Here is a 14,452-nt window from a genome sequence, read left to right on the forward strand (position 1 = left end):
CTTTGAAGCATTAATATGATTCTCATGTAATCCCTTGATGCTGCGGATGGTTACGGTGTATGCACTTTGTGTGAGCTGCCTGCGCACTGATATCGACCGGCGGGATGTAGGCCCGGCGTTGGCAGCGTGGTGTTGCCATGGCGACGCCACACTGACGCGCCGGAGAGCTGCGGACATGTCCCTGGAGGACGCGCGCGTGGAATGGATCCGGGACCGGGTGTACGGCGCCTTCCGCCTGACGGACCCGGCCCACTTCGAGGAGCTGCTGAACCGCAACGACGGGGAGCACGGGGGTCAGCTGCTGAGGTTCCTGAACGAGAGGGAGGAGGGGCAGGAGGAGGAGGGGGCCTCGGCCCTGCTCTTCTTCAAGAGCACCGGGGTGGAGGAGGTGCAGGTGGAGGTACCCCTAGGTGAGAGGGGGCGGTGAGCCGACTCCGCAGTGCCCTGGGTATAGTGCCCGGTGGTAACCCAACTGTTGAGTGCCTGTGTATTGTATCTGATGGTAACCCAACTGCTGAGTGCCTGTGTATAGTGCTTGATGGTAACCCAACTGCTGAGTGCTGTGTATAGTGCTTGATGGTAACCCAACTGCTGAGTGCCTGTGTATAGTGCTTGATGATAACCCAACTGCTGAGTGCCTTTGTATAGTGCCTGATGGTAACCCAACTGCTGAGTGCCTTTGTATAGTGCCTGATGGTAACCCAACTGCTGAGTGCCTGTGTATAGTGCCTGATGGTAACCCAACTGCTGAGTGGCTGTGTATAGTATCTGATGGTAAACTAACTGCAGAGTGGCTGTGTATAGTATCTGATGGTAACCCAACTGCTGAGTGGCTGTGTATAGTATCTGATGGTAACCCAACTGCTGAGTGGCTGTGTATAGTATCTGATGGTAACCTAATGTTACTGAGCATAAGGTAACCAGGAGTTATTACTGCCTGGCAGCTAAAGCCCCAAGTGCGTTGTGATTAAGTAATATTACATTGTGATAACCAAACTCACAACTACACTGGGTAAAGTATCACTGTTTATTGTGATATTAACTATTATTAACCCAACTCTGAGTGCCCTGTTGATAGTACCTGATGGTAACCAAACCGAGTTACAAATACATAAGGAACAGGCAGTGTGAGTAGTGTCACTATCAGGTGCAGGCAGTGCGAGTAGCTGTCACTATAAGGTGCAGGCGGTGTGAGTAGCTGTCACTATAAGGTACAGGCAGTGGGAGTGGCTGTCACTATAAGGTACAGGCAGTGGGAGTAGCTGTCACTATAAGGTACAGGCAGTGCGAGTAGCTGTCACTATAAGGTACAGGTAGTGGGAGTGGCTGTCACTATAAGGTACAGGCAGTGGGAGTAGCTGTCACTATAAGGTGCAGGCAGTGGGAGTGGCTGTCACTATAAGGTACAGGCAGTGGGAGTAGCTGTCACTATAAGGTGCAGGCAGTGGGAGTAGCTGTCACTATAAGGTATTGGCAGTGGGAGTAGCTGTCACTATAAGGTACAGGCAGTGGGAGTGGCTGTCACTATAAGGTACAGGCAGTGGGAGTAGCTGTCACTATAAGGTGCAGGCAGTGGGAGTAGCTGTCACTATAAGGTGCAGGCAGTGGGAGTAGCTGTCACTATAAGGTGCAGGCAGTGGGAGTGGCTGTCACTATAAGGTGCAGGCAGTGGGATTAGCTGTCACTATAAGGTACAGGCAGTGGGAGTGGCTGTCACTATAAGGTACAGGCGGTGTGAGTAGCTGTCACTATAAGGTACAGGCAGTGGGAGTGGCTGTCACTATAAGGTACAGGCGGTGTGAGTAGCTGTCACTATAAGGTGCAGGCAGTGGGAGTGGCTGTCACTATAAGGTACAGGCGGTGTGAGTAGCTGTCACTATAAGGTACAGGCAGTGGGAGTGGCTGTCACTATAAGGTGCAGGCAGTGTGAGTAGTGTCACTATAAGGTGCAGGCAGTGTGAGTAACTGTCACTATAAGGTACAGGCAGTGTGAGTAGCTGTCACTATAAGGTACAGGCAGTGTGAGTAGCTGTCACTATAAGGTACAGGCAGTGGGAGTAGTTGTCACTATAAGGTACAGGCAGTGTGAGTAGCTGTCACTATAAGGTACAGGCAGTGTGAGTAGCTGTCACTATAAGGTACAGGCAGTGGGAGTAGTTGTCACTATACGGTACAGGCAGTGGGAGTAGCTGTCAGTCTCCATGTCCTGGGCTTGTTCTCGGAATTTTAAACAATATGTTTTACCATTATAAAATTACCATTATCATTATATGTACACTCAATGATAACCACAAATTCTATTTATGCTGCTGAAAATGTCTTAATGTCAAAGGGAATATTTGTACAAAAAACGGTGCTGTACACATGTAGCGGATATTACCCTCGTTAACACAGAACATAACCCGTGGGGAGAAAAAGCGGCTCAGTGAGTAAAGACACTGACTGGCACTGAACTTGAAGCAGGGAAACCTGGTTCAATTCCCAGTGTCAGCTCCTTGTGACCTTGGGCAAGTCACCTTATCTCCCTGTGTCTCAGGCACCAAAAACATAGATTGTAAGCTCCACTGGGCAGGGACCTGTGCCTGCAAAATGTCTCTGTAAAGCGCTACGTAAAACTAGCAGCGCTATACAAGACCATGCTGCTATTATTATTATTATTATTATCATCATCCCTTAACCGTGTTTTTCAGTAGCGCTGCTATATAATAACGCCTGCTTCATCTGTATATAGAAAGAGCCCTTTTGTATTTCGGTATTATAGAAAGTGTCATTTTGTCTCCTCCTAGAACCAGAGGAGCTTTTAAACCTTAATAATGTCCCATATGAAGGAGATGCTAACAATTCCGCACCCAGCCAGGGAATCGAGGCGGAAAACATGGACACGCTTGTTCCATCTGATCCAAGTAAGTGTTATCACAGGAAATACAAAGCGTGCATGGCACAGGTGTGATATGCAGCTTTGGGTCGCTCTGGGAAGCAGACATAAGCGGATAGGACACGCTTTTGTTTCTATCTTTTCTTGCCTATGTAAGAAAATATGGTTATTCTACATCTTTCAATCTAATTGGAACACGATGGACTCAGATTTACTAAACAGTGCTATACTGCAAGGTAATTTACCATCCTTTCAAGTATTAAAGGGGACTGCAATGCGTTTGTTGTTCCCCTCTTTCATTCACGGGTTGAAATGTTTTAAGTCTTAGCACTGTTTACGCAACATGGCCCATAAAGCGTGTTTCATTTCTTCATATACAGTATAGTGCTGACAGTGCCCCATGCGCTGTACACAGCAAGATGTACAGTATAAGCCGTTTACAACCCCAGTTGTACATACACTAGCAGGCATTGTTTTGCAATGTACTTGCAATCCCCCTGTGGTAGCAAAGGGTTACATAATAGATCAGGTTGAAAAAAGGACACATGTCCATCAAGTTCAACCTATGCTAAATTTAGACGCCAGATGCTTATCCTGTATTTATATTGACCGTATATTGATCTAGAAGAAGGCAAACACACAACCCCAGTAACACATCATCCAATAACAATCTGATAAGGGGAAATCAATTCCTTCCTGACTCCAAATATTGGCAATCAGATTATTCCCTGGATGAACATCCTTCCCATGTTTACTTATGTGGTATATCCCTGTATACCTTTCCTTTCTAAAAAGATGTCCAACCTTTTTTTGAACAAATCTATTGTATCTGCCATCACAGTCTCCATAAGTAATGAATCCCACACTGTAACTGCCCTTACTGTAAAGAACCCTTTCCTTTGGTGCTGCAGGAATTACTGTACCAAATTAAACACAATTAACGGTTGTGATCTAAAATGGTTTATGTATTGACTTTGCCCTTGTGGGTCTTTAAGAAAAGGGATCAGTAGTAAAAAAAAAAAAATGCAAATATTGGCGGTTTATTTCCGGTTTTAATTATTTATTTATAAAATGTGTTACCAAGAAGTAATGCATTGAGAGTTACCTCTCGTTTTCACGTATGTCCCGGGCACAGTTCTGATGACGAATACATGATAACATTAAGTGAGCAGGGTTATACATTATGTATAAAGACATTGCATGCACAGTAAGAGGTAATATATGTTATAGGCGTATGTAACCGTTACAGACCAGATTAAAATGTGAGAAAGCTTTAGTTTTTTAAAGAATTTAGACCATTTTATAGCTGTTGCGGACTCTGCGGAGGTTCGAACAACTGATCTAATGTTCGTGCTATTCTCTCTTGTTCAGAAAAAGAGCGATATCAGGAGAATGTTGTGAATCTGAAAGAGGGCGCAAACGGAGAAGCAGCTGCCACCAGGGCAGAGACATCCACCCTATTACACCCTGGAAGTTTTACAGGATCGTTTCACGAGGCTGCTCCTGAGAACGAGGTCTCCGTTCGTCCTACTGTAAGAAGTTCATATCTTTCTAACAGTTTCCTTATATCTACTAGCTTTGATTTGCCTGCAATCCGCGCATTATTAAAGTAATTATTAATTACAGTCCCACCCTGTTCTACTGCCTATTCTAGAAAACTAAAGTTCTTATATCAGGGGTTCTCAACTCCAGTCCTCAAGACCCCCCCCCCCCCTCCCCACCCCCCAACAGGTCAGGTTTTCAGGATATCCCCGCTTCGGCAGAAGTGGCTTAATCAGTCTTCGACTGAGAAACTGATTGAGGCACCTGTGCTGAAGCAGGGATATCCTGAAAATCTGACCCGTTGGGGGATCTTGAGGACTGGAGTTGAGCGCCCCTGTCATGTATCTCCAATTTGTATACCCTATTATTTTTGTAATTGCTGCACCTGTCCTAAACCGTGTCCAATTTTATTCTCCTGTCTTTTTAATGTTAAAGGCGGAATCCAGTTCTCCGGTCAGTTTCCAGGTGAATTATCCTGAATGTTTTTTCTGTTTCAGAAGACGATCACACGGACTGTGTCCCGCACCGTCCTGCATGTCGCCTACAAATGCATCCCCGAACAATTTGCCAACTCCAACGCTGTGTTCTTCCTCCGAAACACCAAAGGTATACAGTAGTGGAGTCGAAACATGCGTGGGGTAGACACGAGGCTACCCTAAATGTGACAGAAAGCCAGGGATGGAACAGGGTCTGAGTTTTTACAGCTAGGAAACGGGCAGAATAAGTGACCAAGTGGCTCTTACCTGCGGCCACATGCGCTGTTTCTTTACGGCGTTATGTGTTACTCATTGTAGAACTGACAATGCAGTGAGATCCACTTTGAGTAAGGGGAATTATTCGCAAGAGATCTACAGCAAATAAAAATCCCCCCCCCCCCCCCCGGTGTGAGCACTTTCACACGTCTCAGACAGCTCTGCAACCCTGCCCTTCCCCATTATCTCTTAGCACAGTGCTTCCACTGCAGCCAGGGATTCTGGGAAAAGACATGCAAATGAGCACTCACTGTGTCAACTTCTGCTTCAAATCCTTTTTAACAGGGACCCCTATGAGCCCATGCCTGCCATATTACACAGCTTTTCAGCACAGCCTGGGATAAAGAAGTGCAGAGCCAGTACCCCTACTCACAGACAGCTATTTTGACCTTTTGGGTTTCTTCAGTGTGAGGCTGGTTATACTGGCTTTTGCCAAGTGAAGCTGGGATAGGTTTCAACCCCACATTATATAAGTTATGTTGGGTAAAAAAGTGACAAAAACCCTCCACCGTGAGAGATCTACCAAATATACGTTGTCGAGAATGGGTGCTTATGCTTGTCATTTTGAACATGGCTTTCCATAATTAATGTTTCATCTGATTGAGACGATTGTGATTGAAATGCTGCCTGTAACTGCATCTGTTATCCGAGTACCTTTTCTTTTTGTTCATCTAGAAACGATCACCGAGCCTAATGACATACAGGAGGCTAACGATGTCATACCTAAATTCCTGGAGTATGGGATCTTGAACGGCCATTCCCTGCTGATGCTCAAACAAGTGTTCTCACAGGTAGCATCGTAAAAACAAAATCGGCCCTCGGCAAACTGGGATGTTAAAAAGCAGAATGAATGAAGGAGAGATGTAATGTGGCTGGGATGAAACACACACTGGATCGGATCTACATTTGCTTATAAGCCTCTTCTCTACCTGTTCCGTGTGTACAACTGTGAAGCGCTATGTACATTAATGGCGCTATATAAATAAAGACATACAATACAATACAAGGCAGTGTTATAATATTGAGCATTTTGAGTAGTGAGACAATTCTAGTTATATTGCAATTCTTCAGTGGTTATTCCTTCTATTCTTCATTGGCTTACAATGTAGTGTAGAAAGTCTCGTGTCCGTGTGACAGTTTTGTATTGATTCTGTGAGCTATAGAATGGTAGTGGTTTAGGCGGCTGATGTGAGTATTATAACATGTGTTTGTTACTCAGGTTTTCATGCCCCTTCTGTCTTACAATCAACACAAAAACGGAGACGGCTCCTTTAATCCGGATCAAGTGCAGCAGCCGGAGCACGAGGAGCAGCAGAAAGATGCAGAAGCCTCCAAACAGGACGAGCCGGCCGTAGAATTACTCAGCGTTCAGCTGATCCGGGACGAGTTCCTGATGAACATGCAGAAGTTCCTGAACCACATTCAGCAGACCATACAGCAGCTCGAGGGTAAGTTCTGAAAAGCATATTGTCTGTTAGCGTTTCTGTATCAGAACATCTTTATTGCTATATGGGCATGCCACCCACTAAGGTAGTTATTGGCTTTTGGATAATAAATGTGCAATCCCACACAGTCGGCCAGTTACATTTCTTAGGGGTCTCTGAATGGGGTAGTGATTGTCAATCAAGTGTTTTCTTTCCCCTTATCCCCCCCCTTGTCCTTATTAGAGACCCAATAGAAATATGGGGAGGTGGGGCTCTGGCTGTACAAGCGCTCGCTGATCACAGTGACATCACACAGTGACATCACACAGATGGGAGCAGCCAGAGGAAATTACACCACTCCCAAGTCTCACTTTAACAAATACATTATAAATACTTATAGGTGTCAGATTTAGGTGGAAAAAAAAGTATCAATTACCTAGATGAGACCCGAGGAAGCACCCTGAGAGGTTTATTGGACCAGGTTTGTAGTTGGTCCAATAAAAGTATCATATCACCTACTCCCTCCCCCTCTCTTAAACATGTGACCGGCATTAGTTTACTTTGGTGCTAAGATGGATTGCCCCTTTAATAACGCATTCGCCGTAACTCTTGCAGTGTAATAGAATTCCATCTCTATTCCCTCCTCTTTACGTTTAGAAGAAGTATAATTCTGAATGATGTTAGACGTCACTTCTCACTTTACCCGTCTATATTCAGGAGAAATTAAATTAGAAATGCCAGCGGTAAACCTCGATGTCGACCCAGCCCAATTGGCAGCAGACGCAGCGACCGTCGAAAAATTGGAGCAGTGCGTAATGAACTGGCAGACACAGATGTCCGCAGCTATTGAGGAACAGCTGCAGAAGAAACCAGAGGTATCCGTGTAACACATCTGTATGTGATGATACCAATTCGCACTAGTTATAAGCTGTCATGTTTTTGGTTAGGAGCTAAGGGAGTCGTTCTATACCCATTGAAGCGGAAGTTTGGGGCGTTGTCAGACGTAAATCCCAGCTGAACTGCCACTGGGGTGTATATTGAATAAGGCTCTAAATCTTCAATATTCCTATAATTAACAACAGTATTAAAAAAGGGATCCCGGAATATAGGTTGTTGGCACAATTATTTTGGTGGCTGTGTACATTGTAATATACGTTATTGCGAATCCTTTCTGAATTCCTGTTTGCAGGGGAACGGTCCTCTAGCGGAGATAGATTTCTGGCGGGAACGGAACGCCACTTTGAGCGCACTCAGCGAGCAGCTGAAACTCCCCCCGGTGAAGAAGGTACTGAATATCTTGTCCCATGCTGACTCTGGTGTGATCCAAAACCTGAATCTAACAGTCACCGAGCTGAACAAGTACCACATCGAAGCAGCAGACAATGTCCGGTTCCTGTCCACGCTGGAACGCCATTTGAAGGTAAGCATGTCCTGAGACCGCCATTCAATATGACGATTTCAGCCAAAGTGAGTCCTTGTCACTTTGTATTTGACAACCTTGTTAGCTGTATGGCTGACATCCCATTGGAAGTAACACATTGCAGGACCCTCTGCCGGCAAACAGTTGTAGCATGGCCTCTGACAGAGAGAGAATTAGCAATACAGGATTCAATTAATGTTATTTTTTTTTATTACAGGATTGGTGCAGCGGGTCTTCGGAGCGGAACTGTGTTCATTTCAGCTCCGAGGACCCCCTTATTCCAGAGCCTTCATAAAGGGGGCCGGTTTCTCTGCAGCCAGGGAACTGTGTACCTAACGAAATGGCGGTGTTTAAATGTCTCGCATTACGCAGGCAAATAGGAAGCCGTGACGTCATCCGGTGCGGCTTCCCGTGTGACTGTGACATTTAAACTCCAGAGAGATTAGAACAAGCTCTATTTTTAGGGAAAAATGAAATCACACCTACAATTTCCCTTAGTGTGAAATAGAGGAGCAGTCTCCAGTACTCGACTTTATTTTTTTTGGCCCCCCTTTTTTTTAAATTTTTACATGGGTGGGAAGGAGGGGATCCCCGGAGCTGAAACGCCCTGGTTTCTGAGATACTTAACGCTGAAGGTAGCGCCGACACAGTCCCTCCATTGGAAACAAAATGGCAGTTTCAATCTCCGGTGTCACGGGGGCCTATAGGAAGTCATAATGTCATCTGTTGCAGCTTCCTATTGGCCCAGGTGACGCATGGGCTTTAAATACAAGGAATTACCGGCGTTACTTTTACCGGTAAGCATCTCGGGAACCAGGGGTCCCTGTCGCTAAAATTGACGCTGTTTAGTTCTGGGAACCTCCTGCTTCCCATCCATGTAAAAACAAAAAAGCGTAGATGCAGAGAGGGAACTGTTGCTTCAAATGGGCTTATGGTAGGTGGCCTGAAATGCAATGTACCTACCATGTAATACGGGGCTTAATCCTGGGCTTGCTAGCAGTCTTTATTTCCCGTAACCAGCAACGTTTTAACATTTCAGGATAACTGTACCTACTCTTCTGTCTCCCAGGAAATATTTATTTGCTTTGCAATCTATATCTTACAGTTAAAGAACAATACATCGCAGTATAAAGCTGATTCTAGTTTGATTCCTTCGCAGCTGGATGGGTGCTTTTTTAATAAACCTTTTTCTGTATCTTTTTTTGTGTGTGCGTGTCCTTGCAGAATTTAACCCACGGGACAGGATTTAACATTGTCCTGGATACGATTCCATCCATGATGAATGCGCTGAGAATGGTATGGATCATCTCCCGACATTATAATAAGGATGAAAGGATGGTACCGTTAATGGAACGAATTGGCTGGGAAATTGCAGAAAGGGTTTGCAGAGTCCTTAACATCCGCTCGTTGTTTCGGTAAGTAATGTTCAGTACGTTTTGCTCAGTTTATGCAGCAAACACATCACAGGAAGCGTTGCCTGCTTATAACAGGAGTATAGTTCTTGGGTGTCAAAAATTCCTGGATATAAAAGGAAAAGCAAGTTCCCCATCAACTACTTTGTGTGCCCGATTCACCAAGCTCTGTAACGACAGTAACATTAACGGGTGTTAATTTCCCTAAGGTTATAAAAGAGGCAATCGAAGTGGCACTTACAATTTTTTTTTTTATATATATACATATTTTTTTGTTTGTTTTAATAAATGCAGCCTTTGATTACCTTTATTGAAAACTAATTACCTAATCTATTAGTTCTCCCATGATCGATCAGCAAAGATCCTGCTTCCCAGGGTTCTCTAAATGGCCGCCTTTCTGCTTCAATCACTCCTTCAGTTAGTGTAACTCAGTAGCTACAGTGTATCCTGATATTAGTAAGGTAACATTATCTATTGTTACAGTTTGCAGCTCAAACTGCTGGGAATATTGGCAGCAAATGATCACACACAGGAGAGTGTTGCAAAGATCTTGCACTGCTGGGGAGGTGGGCTAAAAGGCTATAGAAATCAAAGGATGCTCAGCATATTAAAACTCATAAAAAATGGCATTAAGAGCTGAATAATAAAAAATGCCGTAAGTGTCTAATACTGCAGAACTGATTTATTTAAAAAACACATGTAGGATATTGCCACAAATCTCCGACTCCGGGATCATATCGTGACATTACCTAATACAGCAATGGCCCTTTCCCCCCCTGAAATTAACGAGTATCCACAAGGCTAATTATATGCAAAAACAATGGCCGAAATGCATCTCATTAGGATAGGCCCAATGGCATGTTATTATAATACAATGTTGTGTTTTCTGCCAAGATAATATCGACCTGTATACCTCCCCCAGCACTCCACTCCTTTAGGCTGCGATTATAGTGACCGCTGCGGGGCGCGCACGCAAAAACCTGCACTGCCGGTGCAGGAGACATCGGTAGCCAACGGAGGCGTGGCCAGTGACATCACGTGAGCGGTTCCCCATCATTGGCTGAACCGCCTCACGTGACGCTGACGTCACGCGGCCATCTCTAGGATTCTTCCTCTCCATCGTGCCTCCGCTCGGTCGCGCACACTATGTGCACCTTCACGGAATTCATGTAATTGATTTGGCGGCGCGCACCGTCGCGGCCACTATAATCGCGGCCTTATACAACATTTGGAGAGAGACCGCGGAACACACCCGATATACACATGATTGTATTAATTTAGATTTTTAATTATGAAACAAATTTTAACAGCACAGAAGTAGCACAGATCTAAACAGGCGGGCCTGAGACTTACTACATTTGGTCGAAAATTATACATTTCAGAAGTTATCACAGTTTAAATTAATATCTTTATAAATATATATGTGTATGTGTAGAGGTATCTGTACCGTGTTATCCAAGCTTAATAATCAAAAACAAATATATATATATATATATGATTTTGGAGAGGGAGGTACAGAACAAATAGGGAGGGATTAGGGGGGATTCACAAAACATTAACAGAGTTGTATTAATGAATAGCTTTGCAAATATTTTAACTATTTCAAAAGTCAAACAAAAAGAGGGATCAGGACCCAGCAAATTAGGATGCCCCAAGGAAAGAAAGGGGACTGGGAAAATGAAACAAAATAGAGTGGGTGCTACAAAAAAAGTTTACTGCAAAAGAATCATTTAATGACTGATAGTCAAACGCATCCAACGTTTCAGTGCAAAGCACCTTCATCATCCTGGCACCGAAACGGTGGATGCTTTTGACTATCACAGCCATTAAATGATTATTTTGCAGTAACCTTTTAACTATTTGAAAAGAACATTAGTCTAAGTACACAATTCCTTTTAACTAAAGGTGAAACTTCACCTGTATCTATTCGAGGTGAAAAATTGTTGTTAGCGGTACAAATGTAACGCCCAAAAATGGACACATCATTTCTGCGGCACCTTTGTATACGCATGGAATTACTATTTCATGAGGGCCTTTCTATATATTCTCGTTAGAGAGATTAGAGAAGCTGCAAAAACCAAGACGCTGGAAGCCAAGCGCACCCTGGAATTGTGGAAAAGCTCTTATTTCGACATCCGTGCCAAGATCGAGGCTTCAGGAAGAGACCAGCGGTGGGAATTCGACAGAAAACGCTTGTTTGACAAAACCGACTATTTGGCTGCTATCTGTCAGGATCTCTTTGATATGCTACAGGTGCAGTACACGTGTTTGTAAATACATTCATAAATATTAAGCCATTTAAACAGTGACATGGCCCTTGCATACGCCCCAGGGTCACAAGGGCTGAGCTTTATCAAACATAACGGCAATGACTATTAAAAGCAAAAGAACAGCCAGCAGTGGGTGTTCATTGGAGCAATGAGGCTTCTATTCAATATGGTGAGAGGTCAGTTAATGCACAGTGGAGATCGGGAGGAATAGGGCACAGAGATACCGGCACCACTGCAGAGGTGAGTATCTCTGTAAGCAGGGGGTCCCCAGAGCTGAAATTAATGGGGTTCTTCTCCGGAGACCCCCTGCATCAATCCTGTAATAAAAAGAAAATGAAACCAGAATTGCTGCTTTAGGCCCTTAATAATTGTTCTAACATAATTCTTCTCCTTTATTTCATCGGAAAAGATGTATTTGGTTTATTTTCTGTTTTTAAAGCTGCACAGTAAGATATTCGTAGACGTAAGATTATATATTTTTTTAAAAACACCTTTATTTGTGACATTTTGAAATGAGCAGGTTTTGGAAGAGTTTTACAACATATTCGGCCCCGAGTTGAAAGCGGTCACCGGAGATCCCAAACGGATCGATGACGTCTTGCGGAGAGTCGATGGTCTCATGAAGCCAATGGAAACCCTGTCCTTCGATCCTTTCAACATGAAATACACACAGCAATGGAAGCTTGTCATGGAAGAGTTTAAAAGCGAAGTTTTGGTATGTTCGCCCTTATGCCTAAAGAACAGGCTATTTTACTGTTAAATGTATTGTACGAGCTATACAGAATAAAATATGGAAGAATTAGCACGACATACAAAGAGGGATGTGTACGGTTATTGAGAAATGGTATGTAGATCTGTAGATGCACAGAAATGAGCTGTATTGTCTATTAATGTACTATAGTCTGACCTTTTACTTTGGTTTAAATAGGCCATTGAAGGAGAAGCAACACATTTTATAGACGAGTCATTTAAATCCCTTCGATCTGCCGAAGCTGCGTTCGACATGCTGTTGAAATTCAAGCACATCCGTTCTCGGGAAGCCATCAACAAGAAGATGATGATGAAATTTAACGATATTCTGGAACAATATTGTAAAGAGGTATGGACGAACAGTGCCAACTTGCTATTGGTGCTGTAATCTATATACAAAAAATGCATTTATTCAAAATGAGATTATAAATGTTTAATTATATTTCTCTGATAGAGAACTGCACTGTAAACGGGGCTGTGTGTATATATATATATATATATATATATATATATATATATATATATATATAATCAAAAAATAAATAGATGATACCGTTCTGTGGCTAACGAAATGCTTTTATTTGTGCGAGCTTTCGAGATACACTGATCTCTTCTTTCGGCGATGTTACAATGAATGAAGCAAGCAAAAGGTATACTTAAAAACAGTGTCTCTTGGAATGTTATCTGTGCTGTTCCATCCCCAGGTGTGGATGTGTTTTATGGCTAGAGGTGTCAAAAGGTTACTGTGAAAGCAAGTGAAGAAAGAGTATGTGTGTGTATCTGTGTGAATAAAAATGAATGGAGAGCCCTGTTCACCATTATCATTGTGCAAACTGGGGGGGCGCTAGATTTTTTTGGGGGACACGGCAGTTATAAAGGTCCCGAGCTCTCCCCCCAGGCATTTCAATTAAATGCCGGGGGACCGTGCGAGGCCTCTATAACACACCTTCCCTTCCGGCGACGCGTCGTCCTGGTAACCCAGCGTCAAATGACGCTGCGGGGGCGGCGTGATGTCACATGACCCTGCACGTAATTTGACGCTAGGGTCGAGCGGGGGGTGAGGGGGGGAGGAGGCGTGAGGTGCTGAGGAGAACAGGCAGGGGTGCGCACGGGGAAAAGTTTGCGCACCCCTGACCTAGCATACATTGCTTCAACTGCAGCAAGGGATTCTGCGAAATGACATGCCAATGCTCACATTTCCTTGCTTAAGGGTTCCATGTAATCATGGATTTAAGACAAAAGGTGGCACTGTGTGCTCATTTGCATGTCATTTCCCAAAATCCCTTGCTGCAGTGGTAGCACTGTATGGTAGGAGATAATGGTGAAAAACAGGGTTGCAGACCTGTCTAAGACATGTGAATATGCTCACAAGTGATCTTTTTATATGCTATACGGTGGAGGGTTTTCAGTCACCTTTTCACTCACCATAACCTAAAAAATATATACTGTATAATATGTATGTGTAATATAATGTATGTATGTATGTATGTATGTATGTTATTCAATAGAAGCCGGGAACTGGGGTCAGAGTCGGATTCATACTTCTCTTTCCTGTATCTTCTGCCGATTTCTGCTTCTATCGATTTTTACTTGTTGAGTGCAAAGGAGAATGGTAGGGACCTAGAAACACTATGACAACTCCTACTGTGATATATTTGTGTCTTTATTTTTCATTGCAGATTGATCTACTGAACAACCTCTTTGTGCAAAACCATGATAATCCTCCTATATACAAGAACCACCCCCCTGTGGCTGGATCAATATATTGGGAGAGATCCCTTTTCCATCGCCTCAAGAGGACAATCATCCGATTTTTGGAGATGGAGGAGCTGCTATCTTGTGAACGCGGAAGGGCAGTAAGTGTTGGGTTTTCAGTACAGTAGCTAACACAGGTCTCACAATCCTTGTCTCTTTTCAAGCATACCACACAGTATTCATGATTATAGCAAAAGCTCAGCGCGCTGCCTTATAATAGTAAAGATGGAAGTACTCCCCGTAGTGCGTTCC

At 43.8% G+C, this 14,452-nt stretch overlaps 1 protein-coding gene across 1 annotated transcript in view; it reads left to right on the forward strand.

Moving 5' to 3' along the window:
- Positions 1 to 120: 120 nt before the first annotated feature.
- The window catches only part of DNAH10 (dynein axonemal heavy chain 10), a 94,222-nt gene continuing 79,890 nt past the window's right edge, over positions 121 to 14,452 (forward strand). The window contains exons 1-13 of the mRNA XM_075568357.1: positions 121 to 410; positions 2,787 to 2,903; positions 4,247 to 4,407; positions 4,915 to 5,023; positions 5,845 to 5,960; positions 6,389 to 6,617; positions 7,311 to 7,468; positions 7,783 to 8,013; positions 9,238 to 9,428; positions 11,480 to 11,678; positions 12,216 to 12,410; positions 12,624 to 12,794; positions 14,125 to 14,301. Coding sequence (XP_075424472.1) covers positions 176 to 410; positions 2,787 to 2,903; positions 4,247 to 4,407; positions 4,915 to 5,023; positions 5,845 to 5,960; positions 6,389 to 6,617; positions 7,311 to 7,468; positions 7,783 to 8,013; positions 9,238 to 9,428; positions 11,480 to 11,678; positions 12,216 to 12,410; positions 12,624 to 12,794; positions 14,125 to 14,301 — 2,289 coding nt within the window. The 5' untranslated portion in view covers positions 121 to 175. The remainder of the gene's footprint in view (positions 411 to 2,786; positions 2,904 to 4,246; positions 4,408 to 4,914; positions 5,024 to 5,844; positions 5,961 to 6,388; positions 6,618 to 7,310; positions 7,469 to 7,782; positions 8,014 to 9,237; positions 9,429 to 11,479; positions 11,679 to 12,215; positions 12,411 to 12,623; positions 12,795 to 14,124; positions 14,302 to 14,452) is intronic.

Source organism: Ascaphus truei, chromosome 13 (assembly GCF_040206685.1).
Source record: "Ascaphus truei isolate aAscTru1 chromosome 13, aAscTru1.hap1, whole genome shotgun sequence".
Classification (NCBI taxonomy): Eukaryota; Metazoa; Chordata; class Amphibia; order Anura; family Ascaphidae; genus Ascaphus; species Ascaphus truei.